This window comes from Puma concolor, chromosome D2 (assembly GCF_028749965.1).
Source record: "Puma concolor isolate L17-30 chromosome D2, mPumCon1.1.hap2, whole genome shotgun sequence".
Taxonomy (NCBI): Eukaryota; Metazoa; Chordata; class Mammalia; order Carnivora; family Felidae; genus Puma; species Puma concolor.
This window is the reverse complement of record NC_141677.1, coordinates 33,305,458-33,326,066: the sequence shown is the minus strand read 5'-3', so window position 1 is coordinate 33,326,066 and position 20,609 is coordinate 33,305,458. Positions and strand designations below refer to the sequence as shown.

The 20,609-nt window shown below is 55.1% G+C and overlaps 1 protein-coding gene across 6 annotated transcripts in view; it reads right to left on the bottom strand.

The window, feature by feature from the left end:
- The window catches only part of CDH23 (cadherin related 23), a 418,091-nt gene that overhangs the window by 145,816 nt on the left and 251,666 nt on the right, over positions 1 to 20,609 (bottom strand). For all 6 annotated transcript variants that reach the window (XM_086679923.1, XM_086679917.1, XM_086679919.1 and 3 more), the window contains exons 12-13: positions 13,822 to 13,971; positions 13,197 to 13,355 (exon numbers count right to left, since the gene is read on the bottom strand). In XM_086679923.1, coding sequence (XP_086536049.1) covers positions 13,197 to 13,355; positions 13,822 to 13,971 — 309 coding nt within the window. The remainder of the gene's footprint in view (positions 1 to 13,196; positions 13,356 to 13,821; positions 13,972 to 20,609) is intronic.

Here is a 20,609-nt window from a genome sequence, read left to right as displayed (position 1 = left end):
CCAAAGAAGACAGCCAACGTGAAAAGGTGTTCAATATCACTGATCATTGAGTGCAAATTAAAACCACAAAGAGATATAGCCTCACACCTGTCAGAATGGCTAGAAAAGAAAGACAAGAAATAACAAGTGTTGGAGAGAATGTGGAGAAAAGGAAACCCTGTGCACTGTTGGTGAAAATGTAAATGGGTGCAGCCACTATGGAAAACAGTATGGAGGTTCCCTCCCCCAAAATTAAAAATACCATGGAGGCACCTGGGTGGCTCAGTCAGTGAAGCGTCTGACTTCTGCTCAGGTCATGATCTCATAGCTTGTGAGTTTGAGCCCTGTGTCAGGCTCTGTGCTGACAGTTCAGAGCCTGGAGCCTGCTTCAGATTCTGTGACTCCCTCTCTCTCTGCTCCTCCCTTGCTTGCTCTCTCTCTCTCTCTCAAAAATAAATACACAATTTAAAAAAATTAAAAAAAATAGAAATACCATATGATCCAGCAATCTTGCGTCTGTGTATTTATCTCAAAAATAAATGGAAACACTAACTAGAAAAGGTATCTGCACCGCCATGTTCACTGAAGCATTATTTACAATAGCCAACAGAGAGAAGCAGCCCGAATGTCCATCAGTGGATGAACGAATAAAGAAAATGTGGTGTATATTTACAATGGAATATTATTTGGCCATAAAAAAGGAAAGAAACCTTGCCATTTGTGACAACATGGATGGACCTTGAAGGCATTATACAAAATGAAATAAGTCAGAGAAAGACAAATTCTGTATAATCTCACTTATGGGTGGAACCTTAAAAAGCAAAAAACCCAGCTCACAGATAGAACAGATTGGTGTGGCTGCCAGAGGTGGGGGTGGGAAGAGGGAAAAATGGGTGAAGGGGGTCAAAACATACAAACTTGCAGTTATAAAATAAACTGTTCATGAGGATGTAATGTGCAGCATGGTGGTTACAGTTAATAACACTGCATGGTATATTTGAAAATTGCTAAGAGAGTTGATGTTAAAAGTTCTCATAAAAAACCCAGAATCTAGTAGAATAAAATGCTGGAGCAATCCCTATCAAAATAACACCATCATTCTTCACAGAGCTAGAACAAACAATCCTAAAATTTGTATGGAACCAGAAAAGACCCTGAATAGCCAAAGCCATCTTGAAAAAGAAAACCAAACCTGAAGGCATCACAATCCCGGACTTCAAGCTATACTACAAAGCAGTAATCATCAAGACAGTATGGTACTGGCACAAAACAGACACTCAGGTCAATGGAACGGAATAGAGAACCCAGAAACGTATGGCCAACTAATCTTTGACAGAGCAGGAAAGAATATACAATGGAATAAAGACAGTCTCTTCAGCAAATGCTGCTGGGAAAACTGGACAGCGACATGCAGAAAAATGAACCTGGACCACTTTCTTAAACCATACACAAAAATAAACTCAAAATGGATGAAAGACCTAAACGTAAGACAGGAAGCCATCAAAATCCTCAAGGAGAAAGCAGGCAAAAACCTCTTTGACCTTGGCCGCAGCAACTTCTCACTCAACACGTCTCCAGAAGCAGGGGATACAAAAGCAAAAATGAACTATTGGGACCTCATCAAAATAAAAAATTTCTGCAGAGCGAAGGAAACAATCTGCAAAACTAAAAGGCAAGTGACGGAAGGGAGGAGATATTTGCGAATGACATATCGCATAGAGGGCTAGTACCCAAAATCGATAAAGAACTTATCAAACTCAACACCCAAAAAACAAAGAATCCAGTGAAAAAATGGGCAAAAGACATGAATAGACACTTCTCCAAAGAAGACATCCAGATAGCCGACACATGAAAAGATGCTCACCGCCACTCATCATCAAGGAAACACAAATCAAAACTACAGTGAGATACCACCTCACACTTGTCAGAATGGCTACCATGAACAACTCAGGCAACAACAGATGTTGGCGAGGATGAAGAGAAAGAAGATCTCTTTTGCACTGCGGGTGGGAATGCAAAACTGGTGCAGCCACTCTGGAAAACAGTATGGAGGTTCCTCAAAAGGTTAAAAATAGAACTACCCTATGATACAGCAATTGCACTACTAGGCATTTATCCATGGGATGCAGGTGTGCTGTTTCGAAGGGGCACATGCACCCCAGCATTTATAGCAGCGCTATCAACAATAGCCAAAGTATGGAAAGAGCCCAAATGTCCATCAATGGATGAATGAAAAGAAGATGTGGTATATATATACAATGGAGTATTACTCGGCAATCAAAAAGAATGAAACCTTGCCATTTGCAACTACGTGGATGGAACTAGAGGGGATTATGCTAAGTGAAATTAGTCAGAAAAAGACAAATATCATATGACTTCACTCATCTGAGGACTTTGAGACAAAACAGATGAACATAAGGGAAGGGAAACAAAAATAATATAAAAACAGGGAGGGGGACAAAACATAAAAGACTCTTAAATATAGAGAACAAACTGAGGGTTACTGGAGGGGTTGTGGGAGGGGGATGGGCTAAATGGGTAAGGGGCATTGAGGAATCTACTCCCGAAATCATTGTTGCACTAGATGCTAACTAACTTGAATGTAAATTAAAAAATAAATTTAAAAAAAGAATAAAAAATAATAATAAAATGCTAGAGTGTATTATTACATGTGGTAAGGAAGTATTGTTTGTGTTCTAGATATGGATGTGTGTGTTAACTCTGGGCCATGGAGTTAAATGTAGTTTTTATTATGGATTATAGTAAAGTTTGGAAAACACTAAACCAATGGGGGTATAGGGACTTTGAACCCCTCCTAGAAAGAAGCTGGCAGGAACCACAGCTGTCATTGTCCCCCACAGGGACTGTACAGCAAGACAAAGTCACCCCAAATGCATAGGCCCAGCTCAACTTCTTCCTAAACCTCTGTGGGCCCCCTTTCTCCCAATTGCCCCCTGGACAGATTGTCAGGCCGAGGCTCTGGGGGCTGCTTGGAGCCCATCCTGCCCCTGTGGTCCCATCCCAGGGCCCATAACCTTCCCAGCACGGGGCACAGGTGCCTTTTGTGCAGGCATTTGGTTGACTGCATTTATGAACTCATTCTGCCTTGGCCACTCTCACCGCTTCCTATTGTCCCCTCGCCCAGGGGGCCCATTTTCTCTGCTCTGGTGTCCTGTGAGCAACAGCCTGAGCAGGAACAATCAGCAGCTAACCTACTGAAGGGGGACTCTGACGGGCAGAGTGCAGGGGACCACAGGCTCTCGGCGCAGGTGGGGGAACTCTCCGGGGCAGGAAGTCACACATTGTTAGCGCTGAGGGGGCCTCAGAGAGTGAGGCACAACCCCTTAATTTTACAGATAAGGACACCAAGGCCCCAGAAACCAGGGACCTGCTCAAGGTCGCCAGGTAACTGAGCAGCTCCTGTATCCGAGGCCCGTGCTCCGCCCATCTCCCTGGACTCTCGAGTTGGCCTATTCCAACAAGAGGCTGGAGCCCAGTGTGGGGTGGCACTTGATGGTGACCAGCAAGCAGAAGAGGGGTCCAGGGGTTTTGGAGTCAGACAGAGCCAGGTTGGAATCCTGGCTCTTGGACACGCACTAAGCTGGCTGGCCCTGGACAGGTTACTGACCTCCCCAGACATCCGCAGCTTGCTTCTGTACCACGGATCCAGAAGAGACGATTAACATATCGCAAAGGGTTTATGATTTGCTAAGCTCACAAGGCTTGTTCTTTCCATTTTTTGGTAAAGGGGCAAAGGTCAGTGACAGAGCTGCTCTGGTCAAGGACAGGAGATTCTGGAGGCACAGGGGAGGGAGGGTTCCAGAGCTTGATAGGCAACGGGGCTTTCTGTCAATTTGCCAAAAATCAAGTAGCTATGGGAGATGACTGAAAATGGTCAGACCTTAAACAAGGTCCAGGGCAATCATCTCAGGGGCAGAGGTGGGGGCGGGCAGCTCTCGGTCCTAATACAGGCCCTGCCAAAGCTCCTTCCAGAAGCCCTGGGTGGTGGTGGGCAGCCGGCAGCCTGCTGTTTTCTCTGTCTCTCCTTAGTGCCTGTCCTACCTCTCATCCCATCCCATTTCGGTTTTACGGATTGATATTTAGATTAAAGAGATAACACACAGCCCAGGAGCACTGAGGCCTGACAGACAGAGGAACTCGACCCGTCAATCACCGGCAGCCAGCTCTGCTCCCTCCAGCACCTGTTCCCTCCGACTGGCGATGAACCCAGGAGTAGATTAGAGGGTCCGGAAGTACAGCCTGGACACGCCCCGAATGGGGGAGGGTGTGTCTACAAAGGCCTTCTAGTCAAGCCTGGGAGCTGGGCTGGGCTGACTGTGTGTATGCGTGTGTGTATATGTGTGTGTGTCTTTCACCTCCCTCTCCCCCTCCCCAGGCTGCAGATATTCAATTTTCTTTTAAACGGTGGGGAAATTGGAAGAGCTTTTGTTCTGTTTAAGCACAGCTGGAGTCTTGTCTCAAGGGACTGGAGAACAATGAGATCAATTAAGATGCCTGCAGTGAAGGGTGTCAGGAGGGGGTGGGGTGGGAGAGCACCAGGTAGGGGGGTCAGGAGGCCCTTCTCAGGAAGGGGAAGGTGGAAGAGGTGGCCCAGGCTTGTCCCAGAAGTCTAGCTTGGGCTCTTCCCTGCTTTGACCTGCCTGTCTCTATTGGGTTTTGCTGAAGTATCTAGACGAGACCCGCTCATCAGCTCACGTGATCTCCCAGACTTACTAGTAATTCGTGTTGGCAATTTCTTTTTTTTTTTTTTTTTTTTAAATTTTTTTCAACGTTTATTTTATTTTTGGGACAGAGAGAGACAGAGCATGAACAGGGGAGGGGCAGAGAGAGAGGGAGACACAGAATCGGAAACAGGCTCCAGGCTCTGAGCCATCAGCCCAGAGCCCGACGCGGGGCTCAAACTCACGGACCGCGAGATCGTGACCTGGCTGAAGTCGGACGCTTAACCGACTGCGCCACCCAGGCGCCCCTCGTGTTGGCAATTTCTGTTGCCATCTTTGTGCAAGGATACAATCAGGTTGAACCAATGCTATCAGAAGCACGGAGAGGCCACTGTTCTAGAACAGCACAGAGGGTCCTGGACACTTGGCATGCAGCAGGTGCTGATACCACTATCAAAGCGTTGGCTACGTGGGGACTCTGGACTCCAACCTTTCCATAGATGGTTCCACAACACTACTGAGATGGAAATTATCCTCCCATGTTATAGAGGAGGAAACTGAAGCCCAGGGAAAGGAAGTTACAAGCCCAAGGCCAACCTGCCGGTAAGAAGCCGAGGCAGGACCCCTAGCCAGTGTCTGCCCACTTTTGTGTTTGCAGAGGTGCAGGGCTCACCCGGAAGTCAGGTGGAGACGGAGAGGGATGCGCCGTGCTGGGCCTGCGGAGAACGGCAAAGCCATTGCCCAGAACTGGGCGTGAGCACGGCCACCTGTGACTGGAACCGTCATCTCTCACCTGGTCTCCCAGCTTCCACCCTGGTGCTCTCATGCCCTCCCTCTTCCCCACCCCACCTCAGCCTATTCCCCACACGGTGACCATCAGAGCTCTCTGGCTGGCACTTCTGATGGGCTCCCTGTCCTAGCCAGTCACCTTCTGGCCACCTCTCCTCCACCTACACCCCCAGGCTCTTGTCTCAAGTCTTCACCTGCAGCTCCCTCAGCGTGGGGCAGCTCTTTCCCGGGTTCCCCCCTCATTTCCTTCAGGCCTCTATCCACTGCCCCCCTCTGTGCGAGGTCGGTCTTCCCTGACCTCTGGAGAGAACACAGTAACACCGCCACCCCTGTTGCTCCCCACCCGCACCGCTGTAATTTCCTCCGTGACGCCTATCCCCATCTGACACGCTCTGGGCTTGCTTGTTCACCGTCTGTCTCCTGCCCCTGGAATGTGCAGGGATGTCTGTCTTCTTCACTGCCGTCATTCTAGGTCCTCGCTAAACAGCCACTGAATGGAGTATTATCTGGGGGCCTCTCTGTCTCAGAGAGTATGGAGTCCTGCTCTGGGAGGGGACAGTGGCTAAGGCTTCTGCAGCAGAGACACAGGGGCACAGTGGCACCCAGTGCCACCCAGCAACAGCCAAGGGAGCCTGGTCAGCTCCTGCTCACCTGTTCGAAGAGCCAGGCTGAGGGGCTGGGTGCATTTCAGCCTTGACCTTGCAATCACAGGTCTTGATTAGGACTGGGAGGCCCAGGCGATCCTGGAATCTGGTGGCCCTTGCACCTCCCAGCCCCCGTGCCTCTGTTCCTGGGCTGGGGGTCTGCATCCCCAGACTAAGCTCGCCCTAGTGACGTTTCTAAGTGCAGTGGGGAGGAAAGGACATTAACCACGAAAGCCCTGAGCCGTGAGAACTGCCAGGGAAAACAAGGTGCCGGGTACCCAGGGGAGCTGGGGAGAAGGGAGACTGCCAGTTATCAGGGGGAGGGCTTCCTGTGGGGAAGCTAGCAACTGGGCCGGCTCTTAGGTTAAGCAGAGTTTTGATGGTCTCAGACAGGAGGGAGGAAGAGTTAGGTGGGGGAGAAGTGTGAGAGCGTGTGGGTGATGTAAAGGGAAGTGGGGCAATCTGGTCAGCAGGAGAGGAGGGTGAGGGGTGTGGCAGGGCAGAGGGCTGGAAACAGCTCAGGGCTGGGGTGTGGAGGCCTCGAATGCCAACCCAGGCCTAGGGCACTGGAACTTTACTGGCCAGGGGGTACCTGGGGGCAGCAGGGATTACTCTCTTTTCCTCCCCCCCCCTTCTATTCTTGGAGAGCTCTGACTAGGCTCAACACAGGGTTTGAAGGGTTTCCCCTTCGGCTGGTTTTTGCAGGGCATCCAGGAGGAGGAGAGGGCACTTGCTTTCTCACGGCACCATGCTCTCATAGGACATCTCAGTAAAGGGGTACTGAGTTAGAGTGAGCACTAAAGTGGCTCCGAGATCTCTGTGTTGGAGCACAGTGTTTGTGCTTTGAGATTCCTTCCATTGAGAATTGAGCGGGGCGGGGGGGGGGGGGGGTCTACATCCCCTTCCCTTGAATGTGAGCTCGCTTTGGTGACTCTCTAATAACCAGTAGAATTCAGCACAAATGTGTGAATTCGAGGCTGGGTCAGAAATGGCCACACAGCCTCCACCTGGTTCTCTTGGGACACTCTTTCCCCAGAGGGCTCCTCCAAAGGGCTCCTGCTTGGCACCCGTGTGTGTGAGATGTGTGCACCGTGGGGGGAGGCCGTGTGTGGGTGCCCACGACAGTCAGGTAGACCCAGACCTTCAGTGGGCCCAGCCTAGATACCAGACACGGGAGGGACAAGCCTCCAGCTGCTGGGCATGCCACACCCGGAGGAGCAGAGAAGGACGCCCCCGCTGAGCCCCTTCCATGTTCCTGACCTACCCAATCCATCCGTGAGGGTAAGAAAACGGCTCCTGTTTTATGCAGCCAAATTTGGGTGGCTTCTTACGTGATAGGAACATGTGCTGAGGGTCCCTGTCCAGAGCACGGCACAGAGCAAGCATTAACCGAGCGTGCGCGGAGTGTGGGAACGCACGGAAACAGCAGAGGGCGTGCCTTTGGGCAGGGCATTATAAAGCTCCTACAGCCAGGACAAGCTACATAATTTGCAGGGCCCCGTGCAAAGTGAACACGGGGGGCCCCTGGTTCAAAAATTAAGAATTTCAAGACACTGACAGGCCAAGTGTGGGGCCTCTGGAGTCCAGGCCCCTGAGCACATGCCCAGGCCTGACACCCAGGAAGCCAGCCCTCCTGTCACATCTGCTGTCTGTCTGCCTGCCTTCCTCTGAGTACGCGCTGCTGGCCGGGCTTGGTGCCGAGGGCCCTCCCCAACTGTCCCGTTCCATTCTAACAACAGCCCTCCCGGACAGGACCTCTCAGCACACCTCCCCAGGTCGGAGGGGACGACACAGGCTCAGCTGACTGTCAAGGGCCCATCTTGGCAGAACGGGGATTGTACGCAGGCCGAAGGGGTACAGGCCAGCCAGATCAGGGTCCTTTAAGGCCACTGATAAGAAAATCCACTCCGGATGACTGTAAGCCCTTGACTGCTTACATCCACGTCACCACCCTGGGGTCTCCCAGCAACCCAGCCCTGTGTGCTGGGCAGGTGGTACTTTCCCAAGCCGGGGGCAAGGGAACCAAACCGGGAAATGGAGTGGCCAGCCCGCGGCAGAACAGGATTCTTGACCCTGCCCAAGACATTATCAGTCTCCCAAGGACAGGCTGGGAAGATGGGCAGGGAGGAGGGAGAGGAGCCATGCCTATCGGCCCCTATAAGGCCAACTTGGAGCTGAGGGGTAGCACTCCGCCCCTGCGCTGAGTGAACTGTGAGCTGGTCCTGGGACCCCACACCAGCCCAGTCAGGGCTCTTATGTGTCTCTCCTTCCTGCTTTGATTTCTACGCCTAGAGAAGAATCCCATCTTGTCAGACTGTCCATCTTCTGCCCATTCCTGCTCTACCCGGTCTCCCTGGAACAGGGACAGAGGCCCTGGATGACAATAAGATCTGCCCTAGGAGTAACCTCTTTCCTGGCTGCTGTCCCTTCTCAGCATTCCTCTTCCACTGCCCAGGGACATGGAGCTAATAAATCTGGGGACACGAGCACCCTATTGTGGGAGGCTGGGCTGGCTCATCGCACATCCCAGGTACCACCTCTGTCAGCTGTCTCCCAAATGCCTGCCACGGGCCACCAGGAAGGAAGAGGTAAGAGAATGAGGATGCTTTGATACAGGACTTCTCCATTGTCAGAACAGCAGCCCAATGGTTATATTTGGGGTGGGTGACAAAAAGAGAAAGAGCTGAGCTCTGTCCATGTCCAAAGAATACAAGTCCACCTCCCTACAGAGCACATCCCCCCTCACTAGATTTCAGCCACAGGACCTTTGCACATGCCATTCCCTCTTTGTCCAATGTGCTTTCCTCCCCTCACTCACCTATTAATGCCTACTCAGTTGCCACTTCCTTAGGGAAGCTTTCTCTGACGTCAGTCAAGGTCAGGTGTCTTGTGATAGGTTTCATAGATCCCCCGATCTCTCCCTCGTAGCAAATAATAATTAAAGATTCATTTCTTAATATGAACATCAGGCTTTCCCAGGAGACTGGAAACTTCATGAGGGCAAGATTCACATCATTACTGTCCTCAGGGCCACGTGCCTGGCACATAGTAGGTATTCGTAAAACATATGTTGAATGAACGAAGGGTTGGATTGCTTTCCTACTGTCCAGGAAACCCTGCTAGGTGCCAGGTACCAATTGGTCAGGCTGCAGGGCTGCCCCGAGCCCAGCAGAATCCCAGGAAGACACCCCACAGCCTTCCCACCTGACTCTTGCTGTCACGTCAGGAGGTGGGGTTGGAAGGTGAGAATCAGAGTGGCTTGGGGATACGAGAGGGGAACAAGCAGCGCCATCTAGAGGATGGGGAGCCACCAACATGATACAGGAACCTTTATACATGTTGATGAACACAAACGTGTGTTATATACACATGCCCCTGGGCACACGTAGCTGCATACGCATGTGCGTGTACGGATACAAGACCATGCCTGTGTGGACACCTCCCCCCGCCGCAAGCATACCTCACGTGCCCCCCCCGAACATGCGTGGGTACGTGTGCCCCTGCACCCTCCCCCTGCATGGTCGTCCTTTAGAGGACCGGTCCCGGCTGGCATGGACATCTGTCCTGCATCCTCCCTCCTGCCAGGAAGCCTCTTCTAATCCGGGCTGCCTTGGGGTTCCCGTCTCCCTGGGCAAAGCGCTCTGGTCTCCCCGACTTGGTCTTCCCGTCAGTAAGAGTAGCTCACGCAGTTCTGACCCTTGAGCAGCTCGGGACCTACACAGCCCAAAATTCACCTGATGGTGCCAGAGGTTCTGGAAGGGCTCAAGGGTCACCCAGAGACAGAATGCCTGGAGCAACCCTGTGGCCTGCCCACCTGGGTCCTGCAGAGGGCACTTCCTGGCTCCTCTCCTCACCCTCAGCTCTGAACATTACTGAAAGGACAGGCTCAGTGGCACAACTCAGAACCTTCTGGATGGGCAGCCCACTGGTTAAGGGCCTATGGCTTGGGGCCAGACAGTCTTTTTGGGGACTGCAGCTCAATCACTTACTAGCCTGGGGGGCCCGGGCAAGTTATAATCACTTAACCTAAGCGTCCATTTCCTCACCTGTAAAATGAGAGTGGCAGCGCATTCTTGGGTTAGAGACAGCGCATGTAAAGTGCCCGTTTCCAGCTAGGACTCAACAGTGACGGCCACCGAAATGATTATTGCAGTAGCAACACTAACAGGGGTAGCCGCCCTCAGAGGTCAGCTCCGCCATCCCCCTTCCTCTGGGCATGACGGCCCCAGGCTCTAGGTCTGGAAGGGACCAAGGACACATCTTAGTCTATCTTGTTCATTTCACAGATAAGGTACAAGAAGAGAAGCAGCCCTAGGCATCCAAGGAGTCAGTGCTCACGGCCAAGCCTTTGCACTCTGGGTGCCCACGCTTTCCCCTCCGCCAGTGGAAACTCATTGTGCTATAACTGGGGGCTAGAAGGGTCTCAAAATCTAGGCTGGGGGAGGTCCAGGGAGCGGAGAGGTACAAGGGTCCAGCCCTTCCAGCCTGGCCAGAGACGAGGCTGGAGGGGACAGACCCTCTCCTTCCGGTTGCCCCTCCCCACTGTCAACCTGCTGCCTCCCCCGCCCCCCACCCCAGGGCAGGTGATAAGCCACGGAAGCAGGGGCCAGTGCTGTGTGGGAGGCCCCTCACAGCAGGCTCTGCCCCAGCCCTCCTCAGTGCAAATTAAAACATTTCCCTTTTCTTGCGTAATTTTTTTCTGACACAACTGCCCATGAAACATTTTAATAACATCCCAGAAAAGGTCATGGAGAAGGAATTTCACAGTCCCTGAGCAGACAGCTATAACTTCAGCTCCTTCTGCAGCAAAGGAGGGGGAAAGATCAGACTGACCCCAGAAAATGGCAGCGTGGGGGAGGCCAGGTCAGGCCTGGGCAGGGGGGTGGGTGAGGCCATGAAACCTGCCACCTGCTAGGAGCTGTGGAAGCTCCCTGGGAGATGATGGTGGGTCGGTCGGGTTGGGGCCGCGCAGGGGATTCTTTCGCACCTAACATTCACACCTCTTGACGGCGGTCTTGGGCGGCCTCATGCCCATTCTGCAGATGGGGAAATGAAGGCTCTCAGAGGTGACGTCGCTAGACTAACGCACACCAAAGGCAAGGAAAGCAGGGCCCACCCAGTTTCGTGTGCTCTCCGGAGCTCCTGCAGGCACACGGCCCTGGGACCATAGCTTATCATTGGGTGAAAGAGCCCCTTCCTATCTGCACGACTCCACAACCCTGGGGTCAGGGGTGTTGAAAAGGAGGTGGGCAAGGCTTAGACTCAGGCACTGGAGGCTGCCCAGACCAGCCAGGCCTAGGAAGAGACACTCAGAGGAAGCTGAACACATCCGTGGAGCGTTTGGAAAGCAACTGGAGAAGGCGTTTGTGGGAGCCGGGCCGGGGTCTACGCAGGCCCAGGAACTGCTCTGGTGCTTGAGAAAACCCAGTGTGAGGACCTACTCTCTGGTGGCAGCCCCAGAGGAGAGCGGGCCTAACACACTGTCCTTGACCCCAGCAACTGGCCACCAGCCAAGAGGTGTGCCTCCCCACCCCTGTTCCCTAGGTTCGGCAACCCTTCTCCAGGGCTGTGGGAACCTGTGAGTGCAAAGTGGGACCTCCATCCCCAGGGACACCCCCCAAGCCGGACGCCTGAAATCTTTGCCATGTGGCCCCGGGCCCGTTGGGGTGGGGTCCCTAAAGCGCAGGCTGCTTGGGTGTCCTTCAGCCCGATATCTGAAGATGGCTGGGGGCGGGGAGCTGACGACCTCAGCCTCCGGCACTTGCTCTCTGGCTGCCAAGAGGATCCGTGGGACCTCAGGCACCAGGTGACTGATTGCAAGGAGCATCCTGGTGAAAGCCAGCGGGGCCACGGGCTGGGGAAGCAGGCGGAGAGGAAAACGGCCGCCAAGCTAAACATCTGTTTGGAATATTAATAACTGTCAGATGGGAAGGGCCTGGGGGCTCAGTACGGTTTCATACCATCTGTCGGTAAACACACTTCGGAGTCGGGGGGCCTGGGATCAGCAGGCAAGGCGTTGGCTCGGAGTAAGGATGGAACAAGAAATGGAAACGGGGCCCCTGAGGCCCTCAGAGTGGGCAGGGAAGGGCAGCGGTGAGCTGAACTGCATCACATTCACGAAGCACCTACTATGCGTGGGAGCTGAGCTTGCATACCATAAAACTGCCACTTGGATCTGCTCGGCAACCAACCCTCTCTGTTCTGGTAACAGGAGCCCCTCTGGCGTAGCCCCTGTCCCATTTCCAGCCCATAGAATTTGCATGCAGCTGACGCAACCTCTGGCCCCACCGGGAGGAGTGTGACCCATCTCTGGTATTTCAGGATCATGATGATTGGGTCCAGGAGGGCCCAGCAAGGAGAATCGGCTCTGGGACTTTTGCTGGAACTACTCAAAAAGAAGACGGTTTTCCCACGATGGGTGATAAATTGGTAAGAAGCAAGTCTGGGGGTGCTGGTGTTCCTCTCTGCCCACGTAAAAAAAAAAAAAAAAGCAGCACCTCGGTGCTAAAGGCAGATTCTTGCTAACTGAGCGCCTGGATACAGCCACGCCTGAAATCACTTACACTTTGAATTACACGAGCTGGTCCTTTTTTTACTTGAACCACTTAAGGGTTTGTGTCCCTTGCCATCAAGAATACCGACTGATACAAACGGACCCTGGGAGAGGCCTCTTGTCAAAGTCCCAGCCAAGGGCCGCTGGGGATGGCCAGATACCCTTGAGAAGCCCATTCTTGCCTGGTGCCTGTGTTCAAAGAGCGAGGGTGGCCCTCCTCGGAGCCGGCTGGCCCCTATCTCTATTAGAGGGCACTGCCAGGGCTCCTGGCCTACTCAGGCTCAGTGCCTCTCAGGGCCAAGGCAGAAAACCAGTGTCCTTGGCCCGATCCCACCCTCCCCCGGGTTGGCGCTCTTTCCGCAGTGCTCCCTGACCACGGGAGCCCCATTATAAAGAGTCCAGATGCTTTAATATGCAAACGCCACAGCCTCTGGGGGCTTGGGGGGGCACCCCCTCCCTGACTGCCCAGGTTTCTTGGGCAGATCCCTCTGGCTGCCTCCCCATGGGCATCCCCAGAGCTCAATGGCCCCGTAGAAGAGCAAGACTCACCAGGACTGTCAGCACAGAGGTCCCCAGGGTGACGTTCTCGTACAAGCTGACGTTGTACAGTGGCTGGCTGAAGATGGGCCGATTGTCATTCTCGTTGATGAGGGCGATCTTCACCTTGGCATAGCCCACGTGGTCAGGCACACTCTCGTTGGCAAAGAGCTGGGTGTGCAGAGCAGAGGCCTGGGTAAGCTCTCACGTGCTCCTGGAGCCTTCTCCCCCACAAAGTCCCCCTGGGGCCTTTACAGGTCCTGACAGGGAGTTCCTGTCTGCGTCACTGCCCATCCCAGGTGTGTGTTGCTGTGAGTCCCCCCCCATCAGTGTCCAGAGGGCCAGGGTGGTCACTGATTCTGCTGGTGGCTGGGCTGGCAGGGGCTGGGGCAGTGAGGCTCACTATTGGCTTCTGAGGCTGTGATCATGCCTTATAAATTCTGCTCAATTTCCAGACATTTCCTTGTGCTCCTTGAAAATGGGGGGCTCAGCCCAGCGCCTGTCAGGGGCTCCGTGGGCTTCTCAGAGTCAGATACATAGGGCAAGAATGGGGAGAGGTGGAAGGGGAGTTTAAAGGGGATGGGATCACCCCTGCTTCCCCTGATAGCTTCTACCCAGCAAAGTTGGGGGGTCTTACATCAAAGTCGTAGCGGTCCACAGTCTCATAGTCCAGGGGGACGGCCACCCGGATGCGAATGTCCGCTTTCCCTTGGACAGAGGTGGGGGAGATGATGAAGTGCTGGGAGTTGTTCCCCACCAGGTACACCTCGAACATGCTGTTCAGGCCCTGGGGCAAAGTGAAGAAAAACCAGTCAGAGAGGGCTTGGGAGGCCAAGGTCAGGAGCCGAGTGGCTTTGCTGGAGGTGGATGAGGTGCCCGTGGTGGGGCTTGCCTGCCCCCCCCCCCCCAAAAGCGGTCTGGCCTCCTCTGGGTGACCCTGGCCTAGCTCTCTGACCCTGCCTCCTGTCCCTGTCTGGGCCTTCTGGAAGTCTCGACCAGGTCTTTTTGCCTTCGTTATCCCTTCAGATGCCTAAAATGTCCCCTCCAGGTGGTTTGGTTCATTTCATTTCCCACCTCCTGTCCCCTTCCTCAGTCCCAGTGACCCCAACTGGGAATGATCTGCAGTTGGAGGACCCAGCAGGGAGACAGAGGAAAGAGGGTCAGAAGGGAATGGAGGGGAGAGAAGCAAGTTGAGTGTCCCCAGTAGGCTTGGGCAGGAGAGGGACAGCAGGACACAACTTCTTCCCCTTCCTCCCCCTGAAACGTGTCAACCAGGGAGAACGCTGGCTTCCCTACACAGGGGATGGGATCACCCAAGCAGCTGAATGGCAAAGCGAACCCCTGTGTACCCCACACTGGCCAGCCAGTGGGGGCCTGGAAGACACTGGATCCCAGGTAGCTCAGAGCTCCCATGTCCTTCACAAGCTCTGCTTGTGGCCCGGCAGCTGAAGGCTCGTTCTGACACCTCGTGTGAGGTCTTCAGGCTACCCAAGACCCCAGATCAAAAGAGCCAGTGGTGGAGGTGGCAGAGGTGACTTACTGACTCCCCAGGGTCTGACCTGCTCAGAAATGGACTCAACCTCCATGGGGAGAAATTACCCCCAAATAAGCCTCCTTCAACCTAGGCAGATGCTCACGCTTTGCAGCCAACCGGTGGAGAGCGTCTCCCGATCCTTATTTCAGGTGCTCGGTGGCTTTCAGACCTGGGCTGTCAGCCCCAGGAGGAAATGTCCCCACTGCTCATCCTGTGTTACCCACCCCTGGCCTGGTGCCCCTCCCCGCTCCTCGGTGTACGTGTTTGTAACCAGAGGGATCTCTGGAAGGGATCTCTTCCAGAACCTGTTCCTGCCGTGAGGTGGGGCAGCCAGGCCACCAGGAAGTCTTTCCAGATGGGGATGGTCCTGGCTGGAAAGAATGCCCTCAGTGAAGCCTGACAGTTTGCAAAATTCTTACGGTCCTGGACCTGTCCCACAGGCGGTCAAACACATTTGTGGAGCAAAAGCATGTTAATATGTCCCCATCAGTCTCTATCTTCTTTTTCTATTTGCAATTATAAGTTGGCAAAACAACACTGCTAATCTTGGGGTACAGACAAGCAGCAGGGCGTCCAGAACCACCCAACCCCCCCACCCCTGCGTGCAAAGTGACTCCAGCAGACTGTATAGGCAACGCTCCTTTGGCCCTGTCAGGTTGTGGGGTCCTCAGTTCTCCCTGGCGTGGAATCCGTCCGTCAGAAGGAGGGGTCAATTAAATGCCCGAAGGGGCACTAATAGCCAAAAGCGGCAGAGTGTGACAGCTCTGAGCAGCTGACACCAACACCTCTCCCTCCACCATAGGACCCGGGGGCCCAAGAAGGTGGGGGCGGGCTGAGCTCTGCCTGGGCAGGTAGAGCAACTCCCCCTTTGAAGCCCCGTCCCCATGATGCCCACCATCCTCCCCCAGCCCCTGCCCTTCCCAGGCTCACTTACCAAGTTCTGTCAGTGGGAGTCGGTCAGTCAAAAGGTATGGAGACAGAGAAGGAGCCGGAAAGGTACGGAGAGGAGGAAGGAACCAGAGAGAAAAGATGGTGAGATCCGAGGTCAGGGTGAGGGAGAGGGGCCGAGCGGACCCCAAGAGCACACGCTGCTCCAGAGGAATAGCCCCCTTCGTATCTGACGGGGCCATAGCCTCTGGGAGTGCAGGGGGGTGGGGAGGTCTGTGCAGCCCCCTACCCAGAAGAGAGGGAGAGGGAAGCCGAGGAAGAGGTCCTAGGGCGCAAATAGTGGGGGGAGACTAGGGCTCCTCAGATCACCTGGTCCTCACCCAAAGGGAAGTGGGTGGGGGCAGCACGGGTGGGGTGGGGGTGGGGGGAGATGGGTCATGTCACTATGTCCTACTCCCAGGAGCCTGGACCAAACCCCTACAGAAAACGACCCCAAGCATTGTCAGGTTTTAATTTTCCTAACACGGAAAATATTAAGACGTGATAAATACGGATATGGAGAATTTTCACATAGTTCAAAAGTGTAGGGGCACCTGGGTGGCTTAGTCGGTTAAGTGTCTGACTCTTGATTTTGGCCCGGGTCACGATCTCGCGATTTGTGAGTACGAGCCCCACCTTGGGCTCTGGCCTGCCTGGGATGCCCCTCTCCCCGCCTCAAAATAAATAAGCTTTTGGAAAAAAAAAAAAAAAAAAAAAAAGCGTAAAGGGCACACGTCGGTCTCCCTGTCCCCACCGGCCCAGCCACTGGAGAGCCTTCTCCAGAGGCAACCATCATATCCTGTCCATGGCTCTGTCACGCAAACACGAGGAGCACTACCTTATCTAGCCCCTCCCCCCACCCCGATGCAAATAGCACGCCACTCGCATTGTTCCGGGTTAGGTTTTGTCACTGAAAACTATGCCTTGGCGATCATTCCGTAACTGTATAAATAGGTGCCGGTATTACTAACACAGACACATTCAGAGTAGCTACAGAATAACCCTCTGTGGTCACCGTGGAATGCTGGGAGCCCTTGGCTGGGAGTGCCTTGGGCGGTGTAATCCCCCATCAGAGCAGGGACACAGTAGGTGCTCAAGAAGCCATTGGTTTCCAGCAGTTTTTCCTCACCCACTACTCTGTGCATCCTCTATCCCACGGGCCCTAGGGTGGAGCTGAAGGACCACTGGAACTTAGAACCCCCTCCAGAGGAAATGGCAGTTCAGAGAGGTTGAGTGAGCCGCCCAAGGTTGCACAGGTTGTTGGATGCAGAGTGAGGACAAAAGCCCAGGCCCAGCTCCCAGGCCGAGGGAAGCGGGGTCAGGACGCCTCCCACCAGAAGCTCCGGCTCAATCTGAGTTCCCAGAGCGAACAGAGATGGTAACGCTGAGCACCCCGGGCTAAAAGGGGAGTTTTGAACTGGCTTCGGGAACCCAGGGAAAATGAGCTCGAAGAGGAGGGATTCCAGGCGGAGCCAGCTCTGTCCTTAGCCCTGTATCAGCATCACCTGGAGGCTTTGTTAAGCCACAAGCCTGCGGCCCACCCGCCGGGAATACCTGATTTGGTAGTTTGGGGCCTGTGACGTGCGTTCCACTTCTAACAAGTTTCAGGTGCTGCCTGCCAGGCCGCTGCTGGTCTGAGACCACCCTTTGAGAGCCGCTGGCCTAAGCAAAGGCAGAGGAGCAGGAACGAAGGACTAGCGATGAGGCAGACGAGGCGAGCTGCTTTGCAAAGGGTGCTTGTAGGGAAGCTGGCAAGACTGTTGGGAGAGCAGGAGGTTGGGGGACAGTCCCGCCGCAGGCACCGTCTGGAGGGCTCCGGCACTGCGTTCGTGCACAACGGGAGCCACTCTAAGCTCTGAGGCAGATGAACGGTGGTTAAAACGAGGAAGGTGAACTGGGCAGTGGGCGCAGGTCACACTGGGGCCGCCCTCCTCACTTGGTTGCACATCCGAACTGCCAGGAGAGCTCTAAAACTCAGGCACACAGATGCCCACGGCCACCGTGTCAGAATCTTCGGGGTGGGGCCTAGGAAGCTGCATTTTTTCCCACGCTTCCTGGGGAGCCGTGCTGCACGGCCAAGGTTGGAGGAGACAACAGCAGGGGCAGGCCGGGGCTTGGTGGCGCTCATAGAGATCCATGGGGGCGAACAGGGGAGAGGCGGAGAGGCAGTGCTCCATCCGACCAGCCATCAAGGTCAGCTGGGGATCTTTCAAATAGCCCCATGCCTAGGCCACACCCCGGAGCAAGCAAATCAGACGTGGGTGGGCTGGGGGGACCAGACCTCAGGACCTTGGAACGCTCTCCACCTTATCCATTTGAGTGTGCATCCAAGAGTGGGAAATACCGGGGCACAGCAGTGGTTCTGCGAGTGTGGCACAGGGACCGGTGGCTGAGCGTTACCTAAAACCTTGTCAGAAATGCACATTTCGGGCCTCACCCAGATCCACCCATCGAAAACTCCAGGGGCGGGGCCCAGCACTGTGGAGCCAGCCCACCGGGTGTTCTGATGGGAGTTTGAGAACCGAGGGGTGGAGCGAGGCAAGGCGGGAGCGATTCTGAGAACGGGGAAGAAAAGGGATCATCGAGCTGTGCTGAATGGGCAGCTGGAGAGAGAAAACCGAGCGCATCCCTCACGGGGTGCGTGGGTGGGGGCTGGAGCGGCCACCGCGGTGCAAGGGCGGAGGACCAGCCTGCGGCACTGAGGAGGTGCCTGGTGAGGCGGGTGCTGAGCTCAGGGTGGATTCGGCCTGCATCCCTGGCGGGGCAGGAGCACCGGCCCCTCAGGCCAGGTTTCTGGGTCTCAACTAAAATCTCCTAGATTTGCCACCAGGGGCTGGAAGTTCACTCAGGCCTGCGGCCGCGGTGGTCAGGACCCCATATATGGCTGTCCCGAGAGCCCAGGGCAACCTTCTCGCTAAGTGCCATCAGATGCTCAGCCTGCCCCATTCGGAATCTGCCCAGAAGGCCATGTCCTGTTGGGACTCTTGGCTTATGACCGTCAGCCCCTCGGGGTGGGACACGCGTGTGATATTCACCCAGTTCACGAAAGCGGTGCACAACCCTTGTTAACGGCAGCCCTCCGGACAGACAGCTTCTGTTTATCAAGCCCCAACTGTGTGCTTCTTGTGACCTAACTGGGCTCTTCACGGACATCAGCGTCCATCCACCCCTTTCATGGAGAAGGAAAGCGAGGTCGGGGCGGGCAACTTATTCAGGCCTCCGAGCTGCCAGGGAAGGATTTGAAGTTGGGTCTGTTCTGTCTTCGGCAGCCTGAGCTCTCAACCACCGGCTCTGGAGAGCCCCCTCCCACTGCGGAAGTTGTTCCCCATGCAAGCAAAGAACCGGCCCCGGGAGGACTTCGGTGGTCCTCCGGTTGCGGGGGTGAGGCCCCGGGGGAAGTTCTCCTCTGCCAAGGTCAGGGGGCCCAGGCTGGTGGAGGGGTGCCAGCCTGCCCCCTCACTCGCTGCCAGGCCCAACGGAGGGCTGTTCACTGGGAGGGAGAGAGCAGGGCGGGGGAGCGGCAGGAGGCCCTCTTGGAGCTGTCGAGGGGCAATTTTGTTGGGAAGGGAGATAAAGAGGAACATCAAAAGGAGTCCCAGTGCGTGTGGAGAGGAGGCCGGTGGATTAAATTCTCTTCCAGCTGGGAGAGGCGATGAGAAGGCTGATAGCCAGCAGCCGCGGGTCCCAGAGCCGGAGCTGAGCCGCACGCTGCCCTCCCGCACCGGGCTGGGGTGCCAGCGGCTGCCTGCGGGGCTGCGACAGCTCTGCTTTATTTGTTTGGTGGAAGGGGGAAGGACACAGGAGATCACTCCTCGCTTCCTGCCGTCCCCCACCCCTTCCCGTGCAGCCAGCCCTGCTTTGCTTCCGGTGATGAAGGCTTGCCACCCCCCCACCCCTGCCCTGCAGAGGGCAGCCGTCCTGGTCGGGCCCTCCTTATCAGCCGCTGCCAGAAGGGGCTGCCCCCCCCCTCGGCTCCCCTTACACCTTGCCCCCCAACCTCCCACCGCCGGAAGTGGGGGGTGGCCTTGCAAGCCTTGCCTCCTAGTACCATCCCCCCCCCCAGTCTCTTCGCAGCTCCCACAGCCAGGGGACCCACATTCAGTCCCAATGGTCACCGGACTCCATGGAGTGGACCAGCGGCGTTTTCCCAACTAGTCATTGAGAGCTTAGTGTGCGACGGGCCCTCTTAGGGCAGCAGCTCACAGAACGCTCACAACTTTGGGAGGGCCCAGGGGGGTGTTTACATTCACAACAGCGGCACCCTTCCCTCCTCCAGGACTCAGACTCAGGTAGACCCCTGCCCTGGGCTTGCATGGGGGTGGCCTGGCTTCTCTCAGAGTCTGCGCCTGACTCCTGAACACGGCTTGCCTGGGTCATCACCTGCAGGTTCTAGACACTGGCATGTCCCTCGCAGACGACCTGGTCCCCAAAGAGAGGCAGGCCTGGCTCGGCCCCCAGACTCCTTTCCTGCACGTAAGGCCTGCAGATGCCTCCTTCACAGCTCTTGCTTGGTTCTCTGCCCACCCTCCTCGGGCACCTCCCTGCCAGTTCGCCCCTTGGAGAGGTTCATCTCTCTCTGCCATAGATCAGGGGAGTAGCTGTGTGGTGACCAATAATAGGATGCAATAGAGAAAGGTTCAGATTGGGGACTAGACTGTCGCTTTCTAGCTGTGTGACCTTGGGCAACTCACTCTCAATCCTGGAGCCTGATCCCGCTTCATCTGTGAAGGCACACCCACAGGATTAAGGAGCGGCGTTGTCTCTTTGCCCTGTCTTGTTTTGGTGGGTGACGTGAGTTCTGGTTTCCTGCCTAAGACAGGAGGCTCTCCTAGAAGTAGCTTTCTGTGCTTTTTTCCCCCCTTTGTACCCCAAACGCTACAGGTACTCACCTTACCCTGTGCACTACCCTCTACCCAGGTAGGGACCTTAATTCCTCTCTGCAAAAGAGGAAAGTCCAGGGTCAC